The following is a 19,381-nucleotide window of genomic DNA, read 5'->3' as shown; positions in this document are numbered from 1 at the left end:
CAGTTCAAAGTGGTAGGTAATGTCATAAAAGATTGCTCAATGAGTTGTTAAATATATTATGTTCCTAAGAATAGAATTAAGCTGGGAAATGAATTTCATGCTTTTTTATTAAATAATTATGGGCAGACAGAATATTAAGCAAGTAATGTGGTTGAGTTGCTAAGCTGTAAATCACAAGTGGATTGATCCCTGCTGGCTTGATGTGTGACACCTGATGAAGATACCAACTGTGACCTTATTGATGACTTTTTATATTAATGTTTGTAAAAGAATGTGTATCCCACCAAAATGAGTTCTTATATAAAACAGCAAGTTCTGGTTCAACAAAATGAATGGTGTGGGGGTGAAGAAAAGATATACATCAAAAGAAACAGATTCAGCTAATTAAAAAAAATGTTAAAGGTTATTTTCACACTGGAAAGAAATGAAAGTAAAAAACATAACATTTTGGCTGTATAGCTTTCATCAGATTTGCAACTGAAAAGGGAAGAGGAGGTAACATACATAGGAGGGACAGAGGGAACAAAGCAGGGGAGAAGAGAGGAGAAAAGGTGAGAGTAGGTAAGAAAAGCTGCCATTAGAGAAGGTGAAAGGAGAGATTTAAAGGTTAGTTGGTTATTGAGACCTAGAGAAATATGTGATCCCAGGCGGAGAATTGAGCTTTACTACTTCTGTTTTTCTTTCAGTAGTGTCTGTGAAGCCCTGTGAAAGAACACAGAGAGACAAGTCTGGCTTTGATCAAGTGTTCTACAATAGGCTTTGTAAGATCTTTGATTTAAAATGGTGCAAGCATGTTCCCTGAAATGGTCTGCTAGCCAACTCCCTGCTTCACCTACATACCATAGGTGGCTGGACATTTCCTACAAAAGCAGTAAACATGATTTTTAGACTGGCAAGAGGCTTATTGTTTAAAATTGAATTTACCAAAGGGACCAGATGCAAGGGTATAGTTTATGATACTTTTTACAAGTGACACAGCAGTTCAAAGTGTCTGGTGGGTATTATGGCTGTCCTGTGTGAAGAGAGCTGCAGCTAAAGTCTGAATTCCAATATGCAGTAATAAGAGCCATATATGACTGTTGAAGCAAAATGATACAAGATAAGAAGCTGCAGTGTTGGAAAAGGCCTTCAGTTAATCAATGATTGCAAGGTGAAGGCCACTGCGCCTGCTGATGACCACTTGATTGCAGACAAAGTAAACCAATTTACTAAACGTCTAATGAATAAAACTGCCTGCAGCAGCCATAGAGTGTGCTCAGACAAGAAGAGGAGTGTCTACAGCTATTGTCTTTTATTCAAAAATAGATGTAAGATGGCTTCTTGGCAAACAGAACAACAAAATTGCATCTTGGGCCAAGTTTGTTTCCAGGATGCTATAGTTTGCTTATATTTTTATGATTTTTTTTAACTTAAGCATGCAAAAGTCACAGATTAGGATGGCTACTGTAGTTCCTGTTGTGAAGACATCCATTTTGTGTTGTCAAGACAACCAGACTGTAGTCATTAAGCCATCTGTCGTAATTAAGGCATTGAGTCACTCAGACTATCTTACCGTGTAATGTGCACTTAGACCCATAAGTGAGCACAAATCACTGAAACACATAGGGCTTCAAATTATCTGGTGCAGTGTTGATTAACCTGGCAAATACGTCTGGTTCTTCTGTATTGAATATATTACCACCCTTGTCCCGCCTAATGCTTATGATGAACTGATAGATGAGGATTTCAAGTGGTCTTTAGCTGACTGTTGAATTTTCTTTCTGACCGAAACTTGGCAACAAAGGTGAACAAAACTTTTCCAAAGCCCCTTACTATGAGTTCAAGTGCTGCACATTGAATGTCTAATCACCAAACGCTTACCAGTTGTGCAATGAATGACTACATTTCAGGCATATTCACTAAGAATAATGCTGTGGTGTGACACTTGCATGTTGAAGGTGTTATTTGTTTACTGGCAATATTTCTAGTTGTGTTTGCCAAATGAGAAGTTTTGTAAATGTACATTTTCTGAAGTAGTCCTGGTGTCTGTTCAAAAAAGACCACCTTTTCTAATCATCCTCAGGAAACCAGCTGTTACAGTGATCTTGTCCTTTTTCTGCAAAATTAATAGTGGGGCATTGAAATGATGACATTATTTCTTGCAGTTCTGTTGAAAAATAAATAATTTCACTTTGATTGGAGTTTCGTTATTTTGGCTTTAGTGAATTGGAAACATTTGACTGTGATTGATGCACTTCACAGAAGAAATCAACACAGCTCTGTCAATTCTTTTAATACATATATTCATAATAGCATTAGGAACATGATATTCTGGTTTGTTCAGTTTATACCACATTTGAGAATAGGATCATTGTCATCTTCAGCTTGTTCCCTTCAGTGCTGAGTCAAAAAGGCATAGTTCCACTTAAAAGCTTTTACTGAAAAATGTCTGAAAAGTCATGTTACTTCTTTCAATGTTTGGAATGAAACAGGCTCACATTCTGCGAACTGGTCAAATTTCAAGAGAATTAGACTTCTTAAAAGAAGAACTACTGCAATTTGTATAAAATGTTTGTACTAGATTTTCAGTGTTTTTCATTAAAGAAATGTTAATCTATGCTTGATGCTGCTTAACGAAATGTGAAATAGATTGACACAGGATGGCAGCCACAACACTGCATTTTTGTAGTGTAATAGAAGCATTTGTCAAATGTGAATCTTACCATTTTGCTTTAGTCTAGGTTGTTGTCTAGGTAAACTCTTTAATTTCTGTATGTTAGCTTCATTGCTGCACATCATCAGTTTAAGAATCCCTATAAGCCTAATATGGCGAAAAGGCAAAGATATCAATATTTTCTTTAGATATCAAGAGTATGGAATAGTAACCTTAATGAATTATTAAAATGTTCTGTTTCCATACCATGTTTATGCATTCAACAATTTCCAATATCCAATTTTAGCTTCTCCAGTTTTCTGGAATTTGAACAAATTAAGCAATATAACTATGGCTCTCCTTTACTGACGACACTGACAAATATAATTTTATTGCAAGAAGGCTGAAATCAGTGAGTCTTTTTGTCTGATAATGTCACTTTTTTTTTAACTTTCTTTCCTTCTTTTAATAGTGATCTTATTTCTCCCCGATGATTGTGTGACATACAGTAATCCCTCACTTATCGCGGGAGATAGGTTCCAAGGCCGACCGCGATAACTGAATTTCCGCGAAGTAGGGACACCATATTTATTTAATTATTTAACGTGTATTTGGACGTTTTTAAACCCTCCCTGTATTGTTTACAACCCACCCTTTACTCTATTAATAACAGGGACAACTGCTAAGCAATATGAAATCGGTAGATAAGTTTACACTTACTGTATAGCGAAGTACACGTAGCAGCTTGTAGGCAGTAATGACGTCGTTGACCTTATTGCAAAGATTCCTAAAGCAGATTCCATCCAGACTACTGCCTTATCACGTCCACTTGCAACTCGTTTTGCGCCCTGGTTAAAGGACACTGCGGTTGTAGATCTTATATGCTTTTCCTCCTTTTTAAATAAAAAGAATCATGGACTCATTGATGCTGTAATGGTGTCCTGCAGCGGTGTAGCTGTTCCCTTCCTTCAACATATCCAAAACTTTTACCTTTTCTGCAATCATTTGCATCTTCTGTTGGCGCTTGGACACGGCCCCTGAAGCAGTAGCACGTTAATGCTGAATGAGTGAGATGAGACTTCCTGGTTAATGCAGCACTCCGTCGCTGAGCCAATCAGCAGCACACAGGAACTTAACTGCGTGCTCTGATTGGGTAGCTTCTCAGCCATCCGCCAATAACATCTCTTGTATGAAATCAACTGGGCAAACCAACTGAGGAAGCAAGTACCAGAAGTAAAAAGACCCATTGTCCTCAGAAGCCCGCGAAGCAGCGAAAAATCCGCGTTATATATTTAGATATGCTTATATATAAAATCCGCGAAGTCGTGAATCTGCGAAAAGTGAACCGCGAAGTAGCGAGGGATTACTATATTAGCATTTCAGTTGGTCCTATTTCTATTCACCCCTAAAGTCTCCTTGAAACTTATTCATAATAGGTTTTCACGTAGTGGTTCATGGTGCAAATTTCATGACTTTTTCATACTTATATAAGTTATATACATACATGTCTACCAGAATTAATTTGTTTAATGGGCTTATGTGGCATATCAGTTTTGAACAAGTTTTGCAGCCCTCTTTTTGAATTTGAAAGGGGTTGTCCTGTTTTGACTTTTACTTCTTTTTGCTGAGAAATTTGGTTCCAACAAATCCTCAATGGCAGCGCTAACAAGTTGCAAGTTATGAGTAAACAAAAGACATTGTGTGATATATGGCCGGCAGTTTATCCCGGCCAATACCCCCAGGCCGCCAGATGGAGCCCTCCCTGCAACATGGAGATGCCCCGAATTCCAGCAGGGCCTCATGGACATTGGAGTTTTAATGCACAGCCCTGGTGGATACCATGGGGGCCACCAGGGGATCCTGGAAGTACTTCCCAGTTGAGGGGACAGAGACAATGGCGTGCTTCCGGGCTGAAGAAAAGGAGTTTTTACCCGACCCGGAAGTGTTATAAAGTCACATGGACTGAGGGACAGAAACACTTCTGGGTCAAGAAGTATAAAAGGACTATGGGTAACCCCAGCAGATCGAGCCGAGTTGGCAGGAAGGGTGACTGAGCTGCTGGGAGGATTGGAGGATTGTATTATTGATTGTTGATTGTTTATTAAGTATAGTGGAGGTGGCGGGTGCTTTGTACACATTTATTATTATGATAAATTCATTTTGGACTTTTATCTGGTGTCTGGCGTCTGGTCCGAGGGTTCAAGGGAGCGATAGCGCCCCCTATCTGTCACAATTGTTAATTAGTTTATAGTTTGACTTTGCTTTCAAACACCTGCTTCTATTGTAATTTGTGCAACAAAAATGAGTTATCAGTGTAAATGGGTGGCAGTTGAACAAATTGTGTGCACAAAATATGTTGCATGCTCTTTTCCATGCATCTTGCTTTTTTTAAAATTTTATTCTGAAATATTTTCTAAAATATTAATACTTCTTGGGTGGTACGGTGGGTCCATGGTAGTGCTGCAGGTTAGGTGCATTGGCAATCTTAAATTGTGCTTGGTGGGTGTGTGTGTGTGTCCTGTGGTGAGCTGGTACCCTGTCTGGGGTTTGTTCCTGCCTTGTGCCCTGTGCTGGCTATGATTGGCTCCAGCATACCCCTGTGTTAGGATGTAGTGGGTTAGAGAATGACTGACTGACTGACTAATACTTCTCCTCCTGCTTGTGTTTCTTTTCTAGACATTCTAGACAGTGTAGTCCCCATTTTCAGTTGCCAAATTTAAGTAGGCTTTAAATTAATTCTGTAGGCATGGGAAGGTAAATGGGCACTGCTCGTCTCCCTCTAAGAATTATCCTATATTTGTCTCAATCCCTGTTTTAGATGTTAAATGCTGCTCTGTCTCCTAGAAAAGTGAATGTCTCAATTAATTTGGTCATGATAGCACTTATTATAAAAGAGGGGAGGCAACTATCTTATTGTATAGACTATTGCCTGATTTTCCAAATCAATTCTGATACCAAGCCACCTGGCAAAGTTACATGTTGGTGCCTGCAATCCATTATTGAAAAATTGATGCCATTTTTATTTGATCCAGTACCACTGCAGATAGTACACACCACCCTCCCCTGATTTTATTTTGTTGTCAAAATATGTCAACCCTAAACCATCCTAAAGCATGTCTTTCTCCCACTTGATGTGGTAAATCTTTCAACTGCACGAATTAGGCCTCCCTCTTGCCAGTTCTTGATTTGATAGATTTTAATTCAAAGCTTTTTTATATGTTTAAAGTGTTGAACACAGCTCCACAGATGCTGATCAAAATAACTAATAAGCTTTACTTTAGTAAATTAGTAGTTCATTTAATGAATTAGCATTGTTTTCCATTTTTTCTTATAGAGGGAAAATAATTTTGTGTAGTATGTGAAAGTGCCTTTACTCTGGGAGCAGCATGCCAATTGCCAGCTGAATGAGTCTAGCAGTATTAGTTCTGCAGTGGTTTAGGTTTAACCTTGGGTATGTGTGCATGTGTTGAACCTGAGCTTTCCAGCTGAAGGCTAAACCCCTTTATCTTGTAAATCAAATGAGGGCTGCCATTTTTTATTTTTTATTGCATGTTTGCAGTTCTGGCTTGTGCTTTTCCCAGTCAACGCTGTGTAGTGCAAGTCTGCAAAGATATATGGAGAATCCTGTACTATTTGCTCCCTTAAAGGTAACCACAGTAACTTTGAAAAAAAGAAGGCAGATCAATACCAGAACTGCTCTGAACACAAAACACTGTGCTGATCAGAACAGGACTGCTTGTCAGTTTTATCTTCACCCAACAGTTAGCGTCTGACACTGCTAAATGTAAAAAAGGAATCATTACCTGTGCACGTTCTACTTTGTGGGATAGAAGCCCCTGTTTCAAAGCACAGTATCTTGGTGTGAGGAGCTGGTATGTCAAAAATAGTTTTTCTGTTGTTGGCTAGCCAGCAAAATCTAACAATAAAGTGGACAGACTCAAAATATTGTGTTCAAGTCTTTCAGTGTGTGTAGTCTGGATGTTCTTTCTGTAACACTGCTTGCTCTCTTTCATCTCAAAGGTGTTTTGTTATAAAAAATGAAATGTTGCTATTTCAGTTTAGGCTGTGCACGGCCAATATATGTCTTCTTGGTAGTGGGTTGTTTCAAGGCTCTCAGTTTACCTAACATTTAAATTAATATTACTGCCAGAAGTGGAAAATAAATGAATAAATGAATAGTGCTGCCTTTTGTCAGATGATAATGATGTCAGAGGGTGTCACAATGATCTGATGCCAGTAGCTGGATGAACATGACAGAGAACTTAACCGAATGACATGTCTAAGGCTCAATAATTGAACCAATATGAAGATTTATGGCAGGATCTGAAATGACATCTGTGATAGCATTGTCTGTCTCCATCAGTGAGGTTTGAACTGATCCTTTTTGTGGAAGAATGTTAATACTTCTGTTGAATTCTCATCTCTGTAGAGTTCATGCCACAACACATAATTAATCATTTTCTGCACAGTTAACTTGAGTGGATTTCTACTGGTCCTTTGCATTTTTATTGCTTGTGTGGTGTTTATTTTGTTTTTCTGGCTTTCCCTTTATTTTATTGTAGAATCCATGTTAGTGCATGTGTATCTCAGAGTAAAATGTTTGTGTTTTTGTTTGTGAATTGTATCTTGAATCTTATAGACTCTTTTTAATGTGCAAGACTTTATGTACACTATAATTCAAACTTCAGTCTCCTCAGTACATCCTGGCAAGTTGAGCGGTAGAGGATGCCATTTGGATCTGATTGAGCAGACGGCCCTCTTATATATGCCATCTATTCTATAACTTTGTCTAATTTTATTTCCATTGCAGGGTGGGAACGTGTCTCAGTATAATTTCAGCATCTACAAGTACAACAGATACATATGGCAGAAACGCATATTGCAGGTAAGTTAAATGTGTGTTGATGACACTGTAGAGAAAATATTCATACATGTGCACTGAAAGAAGACTCTAGGCTCTGTTAGATTTACAAAAAAAGATCTATATATGCTCTATTGTCGTGCCTTTCTAAAAATAGATAGTTTAGAAAAGCAATAAACTTAGTAGTTTACAGTAGTTTAATTGCTATTGGCAAGTAGTGTGGCCGGGTTAATTCAAGGCCCAAGAATGAATGCAGGATCAGATCCTAGTCTGTCAATAAATCACTTCACTTGCCCAGATCTCCACTAAATTAAATTTATTGGCTTCCTTTAGTATACATTCCTTGAGGCACCTTTAACAATGAAACATACTATATGCTCTATGTCTATTCATTTAATTAAAAGTTATTTTATTTGCTTTGTTTATTGACTTGACTAGTGCCTAAAATGCTGCAGCTTTTTGTGCTGTACATCATTCTACCTAAGACTAATGCCAAATAGTGAGGATGTGGAACATCAAAAGTATTTAAAATAAAAAAAAAGTTGCACCTGAAATCAACATGTAAAATGTGACTGCATTATATTATCAAAAAAATGACTGCATAAAATAAACATCAAAATGTGGGTGCATGAAATGATCATTCAAAAAAGTAGTGGATGAAACTTCAAAAACTGGCTCTACCAAATTGTCTTTGTTTTAACTCTATACACTGATTTAACTTTTTTTTGCATTTTGCCATTCAGGGCCGCTGTACGTTTTTCCCCCATGTTATAATTACAATTTCCAGCGGACATCTTACAGTTGAAAACAGAGATGCCAATCCATGTAAGAGTGCTGTTGTTGTACTGCCTCCTCAGGCTTTTTAGTTCAGTGATCATCTAGAAGTATGTGGATATTGAAAATGACCTCTGCATTAATTCATGGCCAAGATATGGTTCTCTGAACCATATCTCTTTGTATCGTTGTTGACAAGTGCCTAACATTTCTTGTATAGCATCTCTACAATTTATAAGCAAATAACAGGTGGAGTCCGAGAGGCTGTGCAACAGAAGCCTTTCCTGATTCCATTTATCGATAATGTTCTCTTTTCCCTCTCTAAAATAATGGCTTCTCTTTTAGATTGATTTTAAACAGAAAGTGGTTTGCAGCATTGAGAAGGGAACTGTAAAGAGACAGTTACCCTTCTCTCAGATCAAATCTGCAGAGGATGGGCACGGAACAAAGTTTACCATTTGTTTCCAAGGCCGTCAAGATTACGAGCTGGAAGCTTCTTCGTTGGAAGACAAAGCAAAGGTAAGCTTGACTTAAAAAATGCTTTTGTTGACCTTTCCCATTCTTCATTTTCTTGTCCTTACCTAGGATGACAGAGTATCTTCCAGGCAATAGCATTCGCCTGGTGTATTCTTAGGCGCCCTTGAAAAACTAAGACATCAGTGATGTGAGTCCCCTCCTAATTAAATGTGCCAGGTACCCTTCTTGTGGGAGGCATTCAGTGATTCCTTAACTGACTACTCTCTGAAGAAGATGGTTTGAGATCCTCCTAGATCATCAGCCTATTTGCTCTAATGTGGCCAGGGAGATCAACAACTTGTACAGAGTTCTCTCTTCTGTCACTTGTACCAGCTTTCTTAGCCATTACCCAGAGTTTATTGTTAATAATCCACCTTGTTTAAATAGCATGTTTCCCATGTTCAAAGCACTACTGAGATATTCAAAAGAGTACAATAGAAGGAAAAACCCAGATGATCAAATAAACAACGGCGAATACAAATGAATTTCAAACATTAGACACCAATTAAAAGGTAAATGCAAGAAATACAGCTTGTGACTAAGCTGAGGGCAGAGGTACAGATTAATGTAGGTTTATTGTAAACCATTGTGTGAGGCCTTTGCTTCCAATAACTTCCTATAACTTCTGTTAAAGATTCAAGATCACCCTACCCTCACAAATGAGCTAGACTCTGAAATACTAGTCCATCTGGGGTGTCTCTTTTATGGCTGCAGTGAGCTGGCCTTTTTATTTCCAAATTCTGCTCTTTAGATTGGTACAGTGATGAGGATTAAGTAAATGATTTGTGGCTTGGCACTAGACAATATTTTTTGAATAGTTAGCACTGGCATGGAGGACACTTCTATTTATGTGTTATTGCTTTGTTTTATTCTGTCTAATCCACTTTTTTATCTTTTTAATTCTTGATTAAGAATAATGAACATTTACTTAAAATTGACAGACTGTGTGTGGTGGTCTTTATTTTATTTAAGATGCAAGCTGATTATTGCCTTAGTTGATAGGAAAATGATGGGAATAAAAAAAGCAAAGGATAAGTAATCAAATCATCCTGTATCTTTTAGATTCACATGTGATACTGTGGTGAATTTGTTTTTTCTAGAGTTTAATAATTTCACATCTGAGATGAATGCAAATTGCTCTTGTTTTGATGTTCTGAAATGTGAAAGTACTGAGATGAACTCAGTCCACCCTGTTATAAACCTGGTTGTCTGCATTCCAGAATGTTAAAGTGTTCGTCCTTGGGCCACATTTAAAATAATTACAGAGGGAAAAGAAGCTGAAAGCTGCTGTATATTTGGCACAAAAATATAAAAATTAAATACAAAAATTATTTAAAATATATAACAGATCCAGCATATGGGGGGAAATATATTCCTTTTCATTCCTTTAATGATATTATAAGAAAGTAGAGAATACATGCTTTCTGATATCAACATACTTTAGCACAGTGAAGTGTGATAATATGATAATGATAATTACCAAATACTGTACAACTCATTGACAGCAAGAGCTGCATGCAAGTAAAGCTTTTTTAAACCCACTTCTGCTTGTGTTGGGAGAAATTCATCCTGCCTGCTAGACCACTTGAGTACTGTCTTCGTGTCTCACTCTATGATGCATTTAAATGTCAATCAGGAGCTGCGGAAATTCAGAAAAATGTCATGTGATCACATATCCTGACATTAAATCCATACATTTTTCGTTTATTATGTTAAAAAATTGACGGGTGAATTAATCGTAAATGTCATTTTAGTTTGTACTTTTACAGCGGTGTCCTCTTAACCCTTTATGCACTAAGACAGGGGTGGGCAAATTCATTCCTGGAGGGCCTCAGTGGCTGCAGGTTTTTGTTCCAACCCAATTGCTTAATAAGAAGCACTTATTGCTCTAGAAACACTTCTGCTTCATTTTAGTTATCTCCCTCATTAAGATTATGAACCCTTATTGCTTATTTAAGTCTTAAACAGCTGCATTCTCGGTTTTTAATTGCTCCTTATTAGCAATAAGATGCAAATGACAAAAGAAACCAGCAGTTATCCATTTTGCTTGTTACCCTTTACACCTGTGTGTATTTATCGTGCACTATTTGGTTTAATTAAATACTTGGAAGGAAAGAGAAGAGAAAAAAGTGAAGGACTGAGAATTACCCATCCGTTTTACACTTCAAAGTATTTGGATGATATCCTTAGAATGGAAAAAAAAATCTAGAATATGAGAATGACTTGACATAGCAGAGTTAAAGCACTAACAAGCCATGAAATGTAATTATTGGCAAGGATTGTTTTCTAATTAAGCAACTGGGTTGGAACAAAAACCCGCAGCCACTGCGGCCCTCCAGGAATGAATTTGCCCACCCCTGCACTAAGACGTTTTTGCCATTATTGTGCCTAAATGACATAACCAAATCTAAATGGTTATTACACCTTTATTGTAATAAAGTAGCTGCAAATGGCTGAACAGTAGTACATACAACACTTCACATTTTTAAAAGAAAGTGTTTTATTGATAAAAAAAAATATTTGTTTACAGAAATGTCAACTAATAAAACACAAAAAAATACTTTGATGCTTTAGGGATTTTTCTCCAAAATACTCAATTTTACACTACTTAACCAAGACATTTTAAAATGCACAACCCTGGAATCAAGTTTCTTTTTTGCCGGGTTTAGATGTCATATCCCATAGCACTGCAAAGTTATACTGTGTTGCACAAGGTGTCCCCCTTTTGAAAACATTTAGTCTCTTTCACCTAAGGATAATGTAAGTGATTTAGTGTATCAGGTAAGTAATTGCCATGCAAATTCACGTTCTGGGTTTTTGTCATGAGGAACAGTGAAAAAAACAGTACAGCGTTGAAAATCTTATATAAAACATCTACACGTGGAAATGTGTGTGTCTGTCTGTCCGGCCCGGAAGTGCGAGGCTACAGCATGAAGCTGAAAGAAAGTGACAAAAAGAAGGTTACCAAAGTGAAACCGCCGATGAAGGACAAACTCACTTAGCAGCTAATAAAGAAGTGAGGCAAGCATATCAGCCAAACAAAACCATTGAGGAGAGAGACACTCGCTTAGCTGCTGATAGACAAGGGCGGTGAGCACATTCGCAAAACGAATTTCAAGTTTCTAGGAGCCCAGGCTTTTTACAGCACGGGCTTACACATCTAGTAGTATATATTATATATTTTGGTAATGCATTTTTAAAAAAATGTTTCACTACATTGAAATCAATTTGTTTACAGGCAATTTTAGGTAAGTGTAAATATTATGGCTAAATAAGAAAGCACATGAATATCATGTTAATTTTTTATTCAGTCATTTTCATTTTTTTTGCTTTGTGAATTCTTTTGATTCTTTGTGCATTAATTTTTGGTTTGTTTTAATTGAAAACTCATTTTTCTATTGTAGACTACTTCAGCCTTTTGTTTATTATATATTGAGATAAATACGACTATCTTCCAAAAAATATTTATTTTTCTCATGTAAACTATTTTTGTCTATATTGCCAAACCCAGTGTAAGATTTACAGATGATCTTTCTGGGCAAACAGTGCCTGTTCCTCCCTGCTACTGGATCCCACAGATCATTATTTCAAAGCAGGTGGCAGCACTGTATCCTGGCACAGAGCATTACAAAGCCAGAGACAGTAGGCAGGCTAGGATTTCTAGCTGTATTGCTGTAGACTCGCACCTTGAGTGCAAAGGCTGCCAACTATGTCAAGTGCATTTCCTAGATTCACACCAGAAACCATCTCAGTTTTCAGATTTGTGTTGTTAATGGAGGTAGCCAGCCCTCAACCCCACAATGTCTGGATTACAATAGCTCTCAGAAACCGTTTCTTATCAGCCTGAGCTAAAGGAGACTCCCAGCCTTGGCCGAGCACCACTTTTTCTAAAAACTGAGCAGAGCACTTCTGGTGACATCAGCTGAGCTGTATACTCCGCTCTCACTGTCCAGCGCAGCACAGCAACACACTCCATCCCCACCACAGTGCAAAGGCTGCCGACTACGCCAAGTGAAATGCTGTGGACTCACACAACAAGCCATCTCAGCTCACAGATTTGTGCTGTAGTAATTGTTGGTAGCCAGCTGGTATCCCCACAACGTCTGGATTACAACAGCTCTCAGAAGCAGTTTCTTGTCAGCCTGAGCTAAAGAAGACTCCCAGTCTTGGCCAGGTAGTTACTGTTTCTGAACACTGTGAGCTGAGCACTTTCTGGTGACATTTTTGGAGCTATCTACTCAGCCCCCACTGTGCAGCACAGCACTGCACCACTCTCCACTCCCACCACAGTCCAAAGGCTATAGACTATGCCAAGTATATTGCCATAGATTCACACAATAAGCCATTTCAGTTCACAGATTTGCACTGTGGTAACTAGCAATGGCCAGGCACGAACCTGCAATGTCTGGAAGACAGCGGCTCTAAGAAGCTGTATCTTATCAGCCTGAGCCAATGGAGGTGCCTGGCCTTAGCCATGCAGATACTGCTTCTGAGCACTGTAATGCAGAGTGTAATGCTGATGTCTTGCACAGTACTACATCACTCTAGCTAAAAACCTGTCAATGAAAAATAACTTTGCTGTTCACTATAAAGTATGAGGCTAACATGCTCTATTATAATTTATATTGTGAGCTGCGAAGCTAATCGTACCCCCAAAAGATACAGACACCCCTGGGAAAACCCCTAGGAAACATAGACAGACTACCTTCACAACATTTCTCCTTTCCCTTCTGGCCGGCTCTGTCGCATAATCTGCCTCTTGCGCGGTGCTCCGCCTTCTCAAAAAGCCTGCACGGGCTTCTCTCGGTTGATAAACTGATTTCTTGCTTCTCCTTATCCCTCTCTCAAACTGTCATCTCTGAATTGTCATGGAGGAGCACGTTTAAACTTTTGAAAAGAGACATAATTTAAATGATTTTGTTTTATTCCTGTTTAAGATGAGAAAGGAAGTGTTGCCTTGAAGTTTGATTCATGCGTTGTAACATATTTGCATTTATTCAAATGCTGGATGTTACAGCAATTGCCAAAAGGTCTTCAAAAATCTAACTTTTTATTTATCCATCCATTGTCCAACCCGCTGAATCCAAACACAGGGTCACGGGGATCTGCTGGAGCCAATCCCATCCAACACAGGGCACAAGGCAGGAACCAATCCTGGGCAGGGTGCCAACCCACCGCAGGACACACACAAACCACACACTAGGGCCAATTTGGAATCGCCAATCCACCTAACCTGCATGTCTTTGGACTGTGGGAGGAAACTGGAGCACCCGGAGGAAACCCACGCAGACACGGGGAGAACATGCAAACTCCACGCAGGGAGGACCTGGGAAGTGAACCTGGGTCTCCTAACTGCAAGGCAGCAGCACTACCACTGCGCCACCATTTACTTATTTATACTTAGTAATATTCAATTCTGATAATGTTATTTGACAATGTATATTTCAGCACAATAATAAGCCGTTTTGATTTCTCCTTGGTTCAAAATACTATAGCATTCATACTTAAAACTGAACATCAGGAATGAATATAATAATAATTATTATACATATCGAATGACATAGAATCTATAAATGTGTTCATGTTGCTCAGCCCTAATCTCTTTTTGATGTTTTCTTTTCTGGAAACATCATAACAGTATCTGCCAAAAAACACCAGATGCTTTTTTTCTTTCTCATTATGAAGTTTTGGGTGGAAAATTCTGCTTTGAGTTTTCAAAGAAATTATGCATTTTAAGTACCTCAGAATTTTATTTGAACATTTCCAACATGATGTTTGGCTCACTGTGTGTTTATGTGTGACTGTCTTGAATAATTCATCAACAGATCAACCAACCATGATAAAATCTGACAATAGTCCTCCAATCACGTTCTTACTGTTATGGTCTCTCAGAGCTCCACATTTGCTTTATTTTTGGAGTGCTGTTTCTATTTCTGCCAAACATTTCATTGTTTGAATTTTGTTCAATTGGATCATTGATATGCTTTCTAATAGCCCATTTTCCCATGATAAATCTAGTTGATAATAGTATTAACACAATTAATTATATATTAATGCATTTACAGTGCACTAAATTTGCAAACCTTTCTGAAAACATGTTTTCACTTGGTCATTACAGGTTATTGAGGGAAGCTTGATGGGCAAAAATGTCAAATTTATCCATTTAAAATTAAATCTACAACACAACACAGAAAGTACATAAAGTAAATACTTTCTTAATCTACTGTAAATCCATAAATCTCTGGCCCAGGGAGCTGCACAATGTTCTCCATGTTCTGTGATTATTCTTGTGGGCAGCACTTCTAAGCGCCATAGTGCAGATTTTCTAAATAACAACACTGATATCAGTGCTCATTTGACAGAAGAAATAAACATCTCATAAATAATGTGACCAGAGGCGAGGAAGCAGTCAGGAGCAGGGAGAAATGTTGGGGTATCATCCCGCTAACCAAGTTTTACATATACTAAACTAAACATGCAAAAACAGGGGATTAAGTGCACAACTAAAAAGGTCAGTCTTGACGGCTTTCACACTCTCTGCTCTGTCTCTCTATTAGGCTTCTCTGGCTTTTAACGAACAGATGGGGGGAGTGTCCCCAATGGGTATCTTCTCTGGGCTGTAGACAAAGGACAGGATACCATTAGTGACAGTAGCCCACCTCATGCCAGAATGCTATTGCTTGCCTCAGTTGAGCTTGTCTGGGGATACTCATGTTTGACAGCATCTATTAACTGCAGGAATAGAGATGTAGTAATGCCATGTGGACATGACTGGTCTTCTTCAAAAAATTAGCAATTTCATTCATGGTTCAAAAAAGACTGAATTTAAAAAATTGCGCCACCATACTTCCCAAAATATAATCAGCAGTTTGCAAAAAATAATGTTAGTAGTGCCTTGATTTTTTTTTAAGTTTGACTTTCACAGTGGCACACATCACTCTCAAAAGATATACTTGAAGTGTCCTCCTCTCACATCAAGACTTTGAAAGTAAAACTGAATTATGCTATATGACACCTTGTTATCTGTGTTGCATTGACCAGTATTCTTGAGTGCTGTGCAGAGCAACTTGTTGTGGCGATCTGTGGTTAATTATGAAGTAACTACAGTGGTGTGAAAAACTATTTGCCCCCTTCCTGATTTCTTATTCTTTTGCATGTTTGTCACACAAAATGTTTCTGATCATCAAACACATTTAACCATTAGTCAAATATAACACAAGTAAACACAAAATGCAGTTTGTAAATGGTGGTTTTTATTATTTAGGGAGAAAAAAAAATCCAAACCTACATGGCCCTGTGTGAAAAAGTAATTGCCCCCTGAACCTAATAACTGGTTGGGCCACCTTTAGCAGCAATAACTGCAATCAAGCGTTTGCGATAACTTGTAATGAGTCTTATACAGCATTCTGGAGGAATTTTGGCCCACTCATCTTTGCAAAATTGTTGTAATTCAGCTTTATTTGAGGGTTTTCTAGCATGAACTGCCTTTTTAAGGTCATGCCATAGCATCTCAATTGGATTCAGGTCAGGACTTTGACTAGGCCACTCCAAAGTCTTCATTTTGTTTTTCTTCAGCCATTCAGAGGTGGATTTGCTGGTGTGTTTTGGGTCATTGTCCTGTTGCAGCACCCAAGATCGCTTCAGCTTGAGTTGACGAACAGATGGCCAGACATTCTCCTTCAGGATTTTTTGGTAGACAGTAGAATTCATGGTTCCATCTATCACAGCAAGCCTTCCAGGTCCTGAAGCAGCAAAACAACCCCAGACCATCACACTACCACCACCATATTTTACTGTTGGTATGATGTTCTTTTTCTGAAATGCTGTGTTCCTTTTACGCCAGATGTAATGGGACATTTGCCTTCCAAAAAGTTCAACTTTTGTCTCATCAGTCCACAAGGTATTTTCCCAAAAGTCTTGGCAATCATTGAGATGTTTCTTAGCAAAATTGAGACAAGCCCTAATGTTCTTTTTGCTTAACAGTGGTTTGCGTCTTGGAAATCTGCCATGCAGGCCATTTTTGCCCAGTCTCTTTCTTATGGTGGAGTCGTGAACACTGACCTTAATTGAGGCAAGTGAGGCCTGCAGTTCTTTAGACGTTGTCCTGGGGTCTTTTGTGACCTCTCGGATGAGTCGTCTCTGCGCTCTTGGGGTAATTTTGGTCGGCCGGCCACTCCTGGGAAGGTTCACCGCTGTTCCATGTTTTTGCCATTTGTGGATAATGGCTCTCACTGTGGTTCGCTGGAGTCCCAAAGCTTTAGAAATGGCTTTATAACCTTTACCAGACTGATAGATCTCAATTACTTCTGTTCTCATTTGTTCCTGAATTTCTTTGGATCTTGGCATGATGTCTAGCTTTTGAGGTGCTTTTGGTCTACTTCTCTGTGTCAGGCAGCTCCTATTTAAGTGATTTCTTGATTGAAACAGGTGTGGCAGTAATCAGGCCTGGGGGTGGCTACGGAAATTGAACTCAGGTGTGATACACCACAGTTAGGTTATTTTTTAACAAGGGGGCAATTACTTTTTCACACATGGCCATGTAGGTTTGGATTTTTTTTCTCCCTAAATAATAAAAACCATCATTTAAAAACTGCATTTTGTGTTTACTTGTGTTATATTTGACTAATGGTTAAATGTGTTTGATGATCAGAAACATTTTGTGTGACAAACATGCAAAAGAATAAGAAATCAGGAAGGGGGCAAATAGTTTTTCACACCACTGTAGCTATGTTAACTGTAAAAGACGGATAATAGAATACATTTAAAAATATCTGACATTTGATATCTCTTGCCTTACATGTGTACCCTCTGAGTTCACCCTACACCTTTCTTTGGTATCCTCATGTATCTTAAAATGTCTTGCTACTTGCTTGCTTCCTGTCTGCTTTTTGACTGCCACTAATAGTGGACAGGCCCTGATTATCTATCTGTGAAAACATCATTTGTATTTTTGCAAATACTTCCCGTGTTTGAAGGCTAAATGATCCACCTGTGTCTTTCCTTCTCTGGCACTTCCTATATGGATCACATTTGACTGAGTAACCACAGTGAAACAGACCAATTAGATTGCTGTTAGGGACTGGACACACATGCACACACACACAGACATTAGCATTTTATGACACAGACGGATAACTGGTTGAATTGCTTTAATGTAAATATTCGAACCACATACTTGATTCATTGTTTTAGAAAAGCACATCTAATGCCATTTGGAAGACATTATCTGCAGTGTGATGATATACTAAGTAATACATAGAGTGTTTATTAAGAAAAGTGACTAGGAAGTACACAGCTAGACAGACAATGATAATGCGGAGTGTGAAGCAGGAGAGAACATTACATCATAGCCAGTTGTTTTAGTCATTAAGCTTCACAAACAAATTTCGGGTTAATGCATGCTAGACATGCAGACGTGCGCTCCCCTGTGAGCAGAAATTAAATGATAACAACGTTTGTTCAAGTTCATGTAATAGCACCTATTTGAAGGACTAGATATTGAACTTTAAATGTTTGGATGTATGGTCATGTGAATAGTTACTTTGTCTTCGTCATGTCTTAAGTTTAGATAAATCTAACCTTGGTTGGGCAACAACATATAACGGATTCCCTTAGTCATTATTTATTCTACCAAATAATCATGGCTCTTTATTTCCTAGATCAGCATCCTAGGAAAAGATGTATAAAGAAAATAATATAAAGCAGCATGTCTCTGTAGGGTTTGATATTTAAAATAAAAAAAAAATTAAATTAGCTTCAATGACTGAGTACATCTGACCCAAGGCCAACCTAGAAAGCAAAGCAAAAGTGTTTAATTTAACTTAGACTTAATTTGAAAAGGACATTGCATTGTATAATCTTTGGACACATTAAACATCAGATGTGTTTGAAATTTCAAATGATCCACCTAGCTTTGGATTTTTAATTTGCAAAGTAAATTGTATCATATGAACCTAGGTTTTCATCTCAGTTAGAAGCAGACATATCCCACCATTTTTCTTCTTTGTGATTGTAGCAGATTCTTAAAGACCTGGTATGCATGCTACAGAAAATCTGAATATTTATATTTTTACATGAGCCTGGCACCAGCAGATGTGTTTTTGCTTCCTTTCCATCTGTTGGTTCAGCTAGCATCAATTATTTTCATCCCTGATTGAGACATATGGTTAAAATGAAAAGCAACATGCTTTCGCAGAGTATTGAAGGGAAAGCTAATTAGGCATTCAAAGATCCCTTTAATTCTATTAATCCATTTTCTTTACCTGTGACAATTTACAAGGTTGCAGGGGGCCAAAACTTGTTTCAGCCAAATTAACTAAATGATGTAAATCGATCATGGATGGAACACTGTTCCATCACTGGCTGCACAACTGCATTCACTCTCACAAGGCCAGGTTAGAGATGGCAATATGCCTAACCTGAATGTCTTTATATTGGTTTAAGAAAACAGGAGTGCCCTGAGATCAGTCCATGCAGACCTAGGGAAAACTTTAATTTCTTACTGCCTTGAGCCTTTTCAATCTGGATTCAGAGCCCTACAGTACATAGCACTGAAACTGCTTTACTTAAGGTAAGCAATGACTTACTTATAACCACAG

The 19,381-nt window shown here is 38.2% G+C and overlaps 1 protein-coding gene across 2 annotated transcripts in view; it reads left to right on the top strand.

Moving 5' to 3' along the window:
* Positions 1-19,381, top strand: part of LOC114659434 (formin-H) — a 235,050-nt gene that overhangs the window by 57,320 nt on the left and 158,349 nt on the right. For both annotated transcript variants that reach the window (XM_028811923.2, XM_051933105.1), the window contains 2 exons: positions 7,443-7,517; positions 8,613-8,786. In XM_028811923.2, coding sequence (XP_028667756.2) covers positions 7,443-7,517; positions 8,613-8,786 — 249 coding nt within the window. The remainder of the gene's footprint in view (positions 1-7,442; positions 7,518-8,612; positions 8,787-19,381) is intronic.

The sequence above is a fragment of the Erpetoichthys calabaricus genome, chromosome 10 (genome assembly GCF_900747795.2).
Source record: "Erpetoichthys calabaricus chromosome 10, fErpCal1.3, whole genome shotgun sequence".
Classification (NCBI taxonomy): domain Eukaryota; kingdom Metazoa; phylum Chordata; class Cladistia; order Polypteriformes; family Polypteridae; genus Erpetoichthys; species Erpetoichthys calabaricus.
Note: the sequence above shows the minus strand (reverse complement) of the source record. Positions and strands in the feature narration are given on the sequence as shown.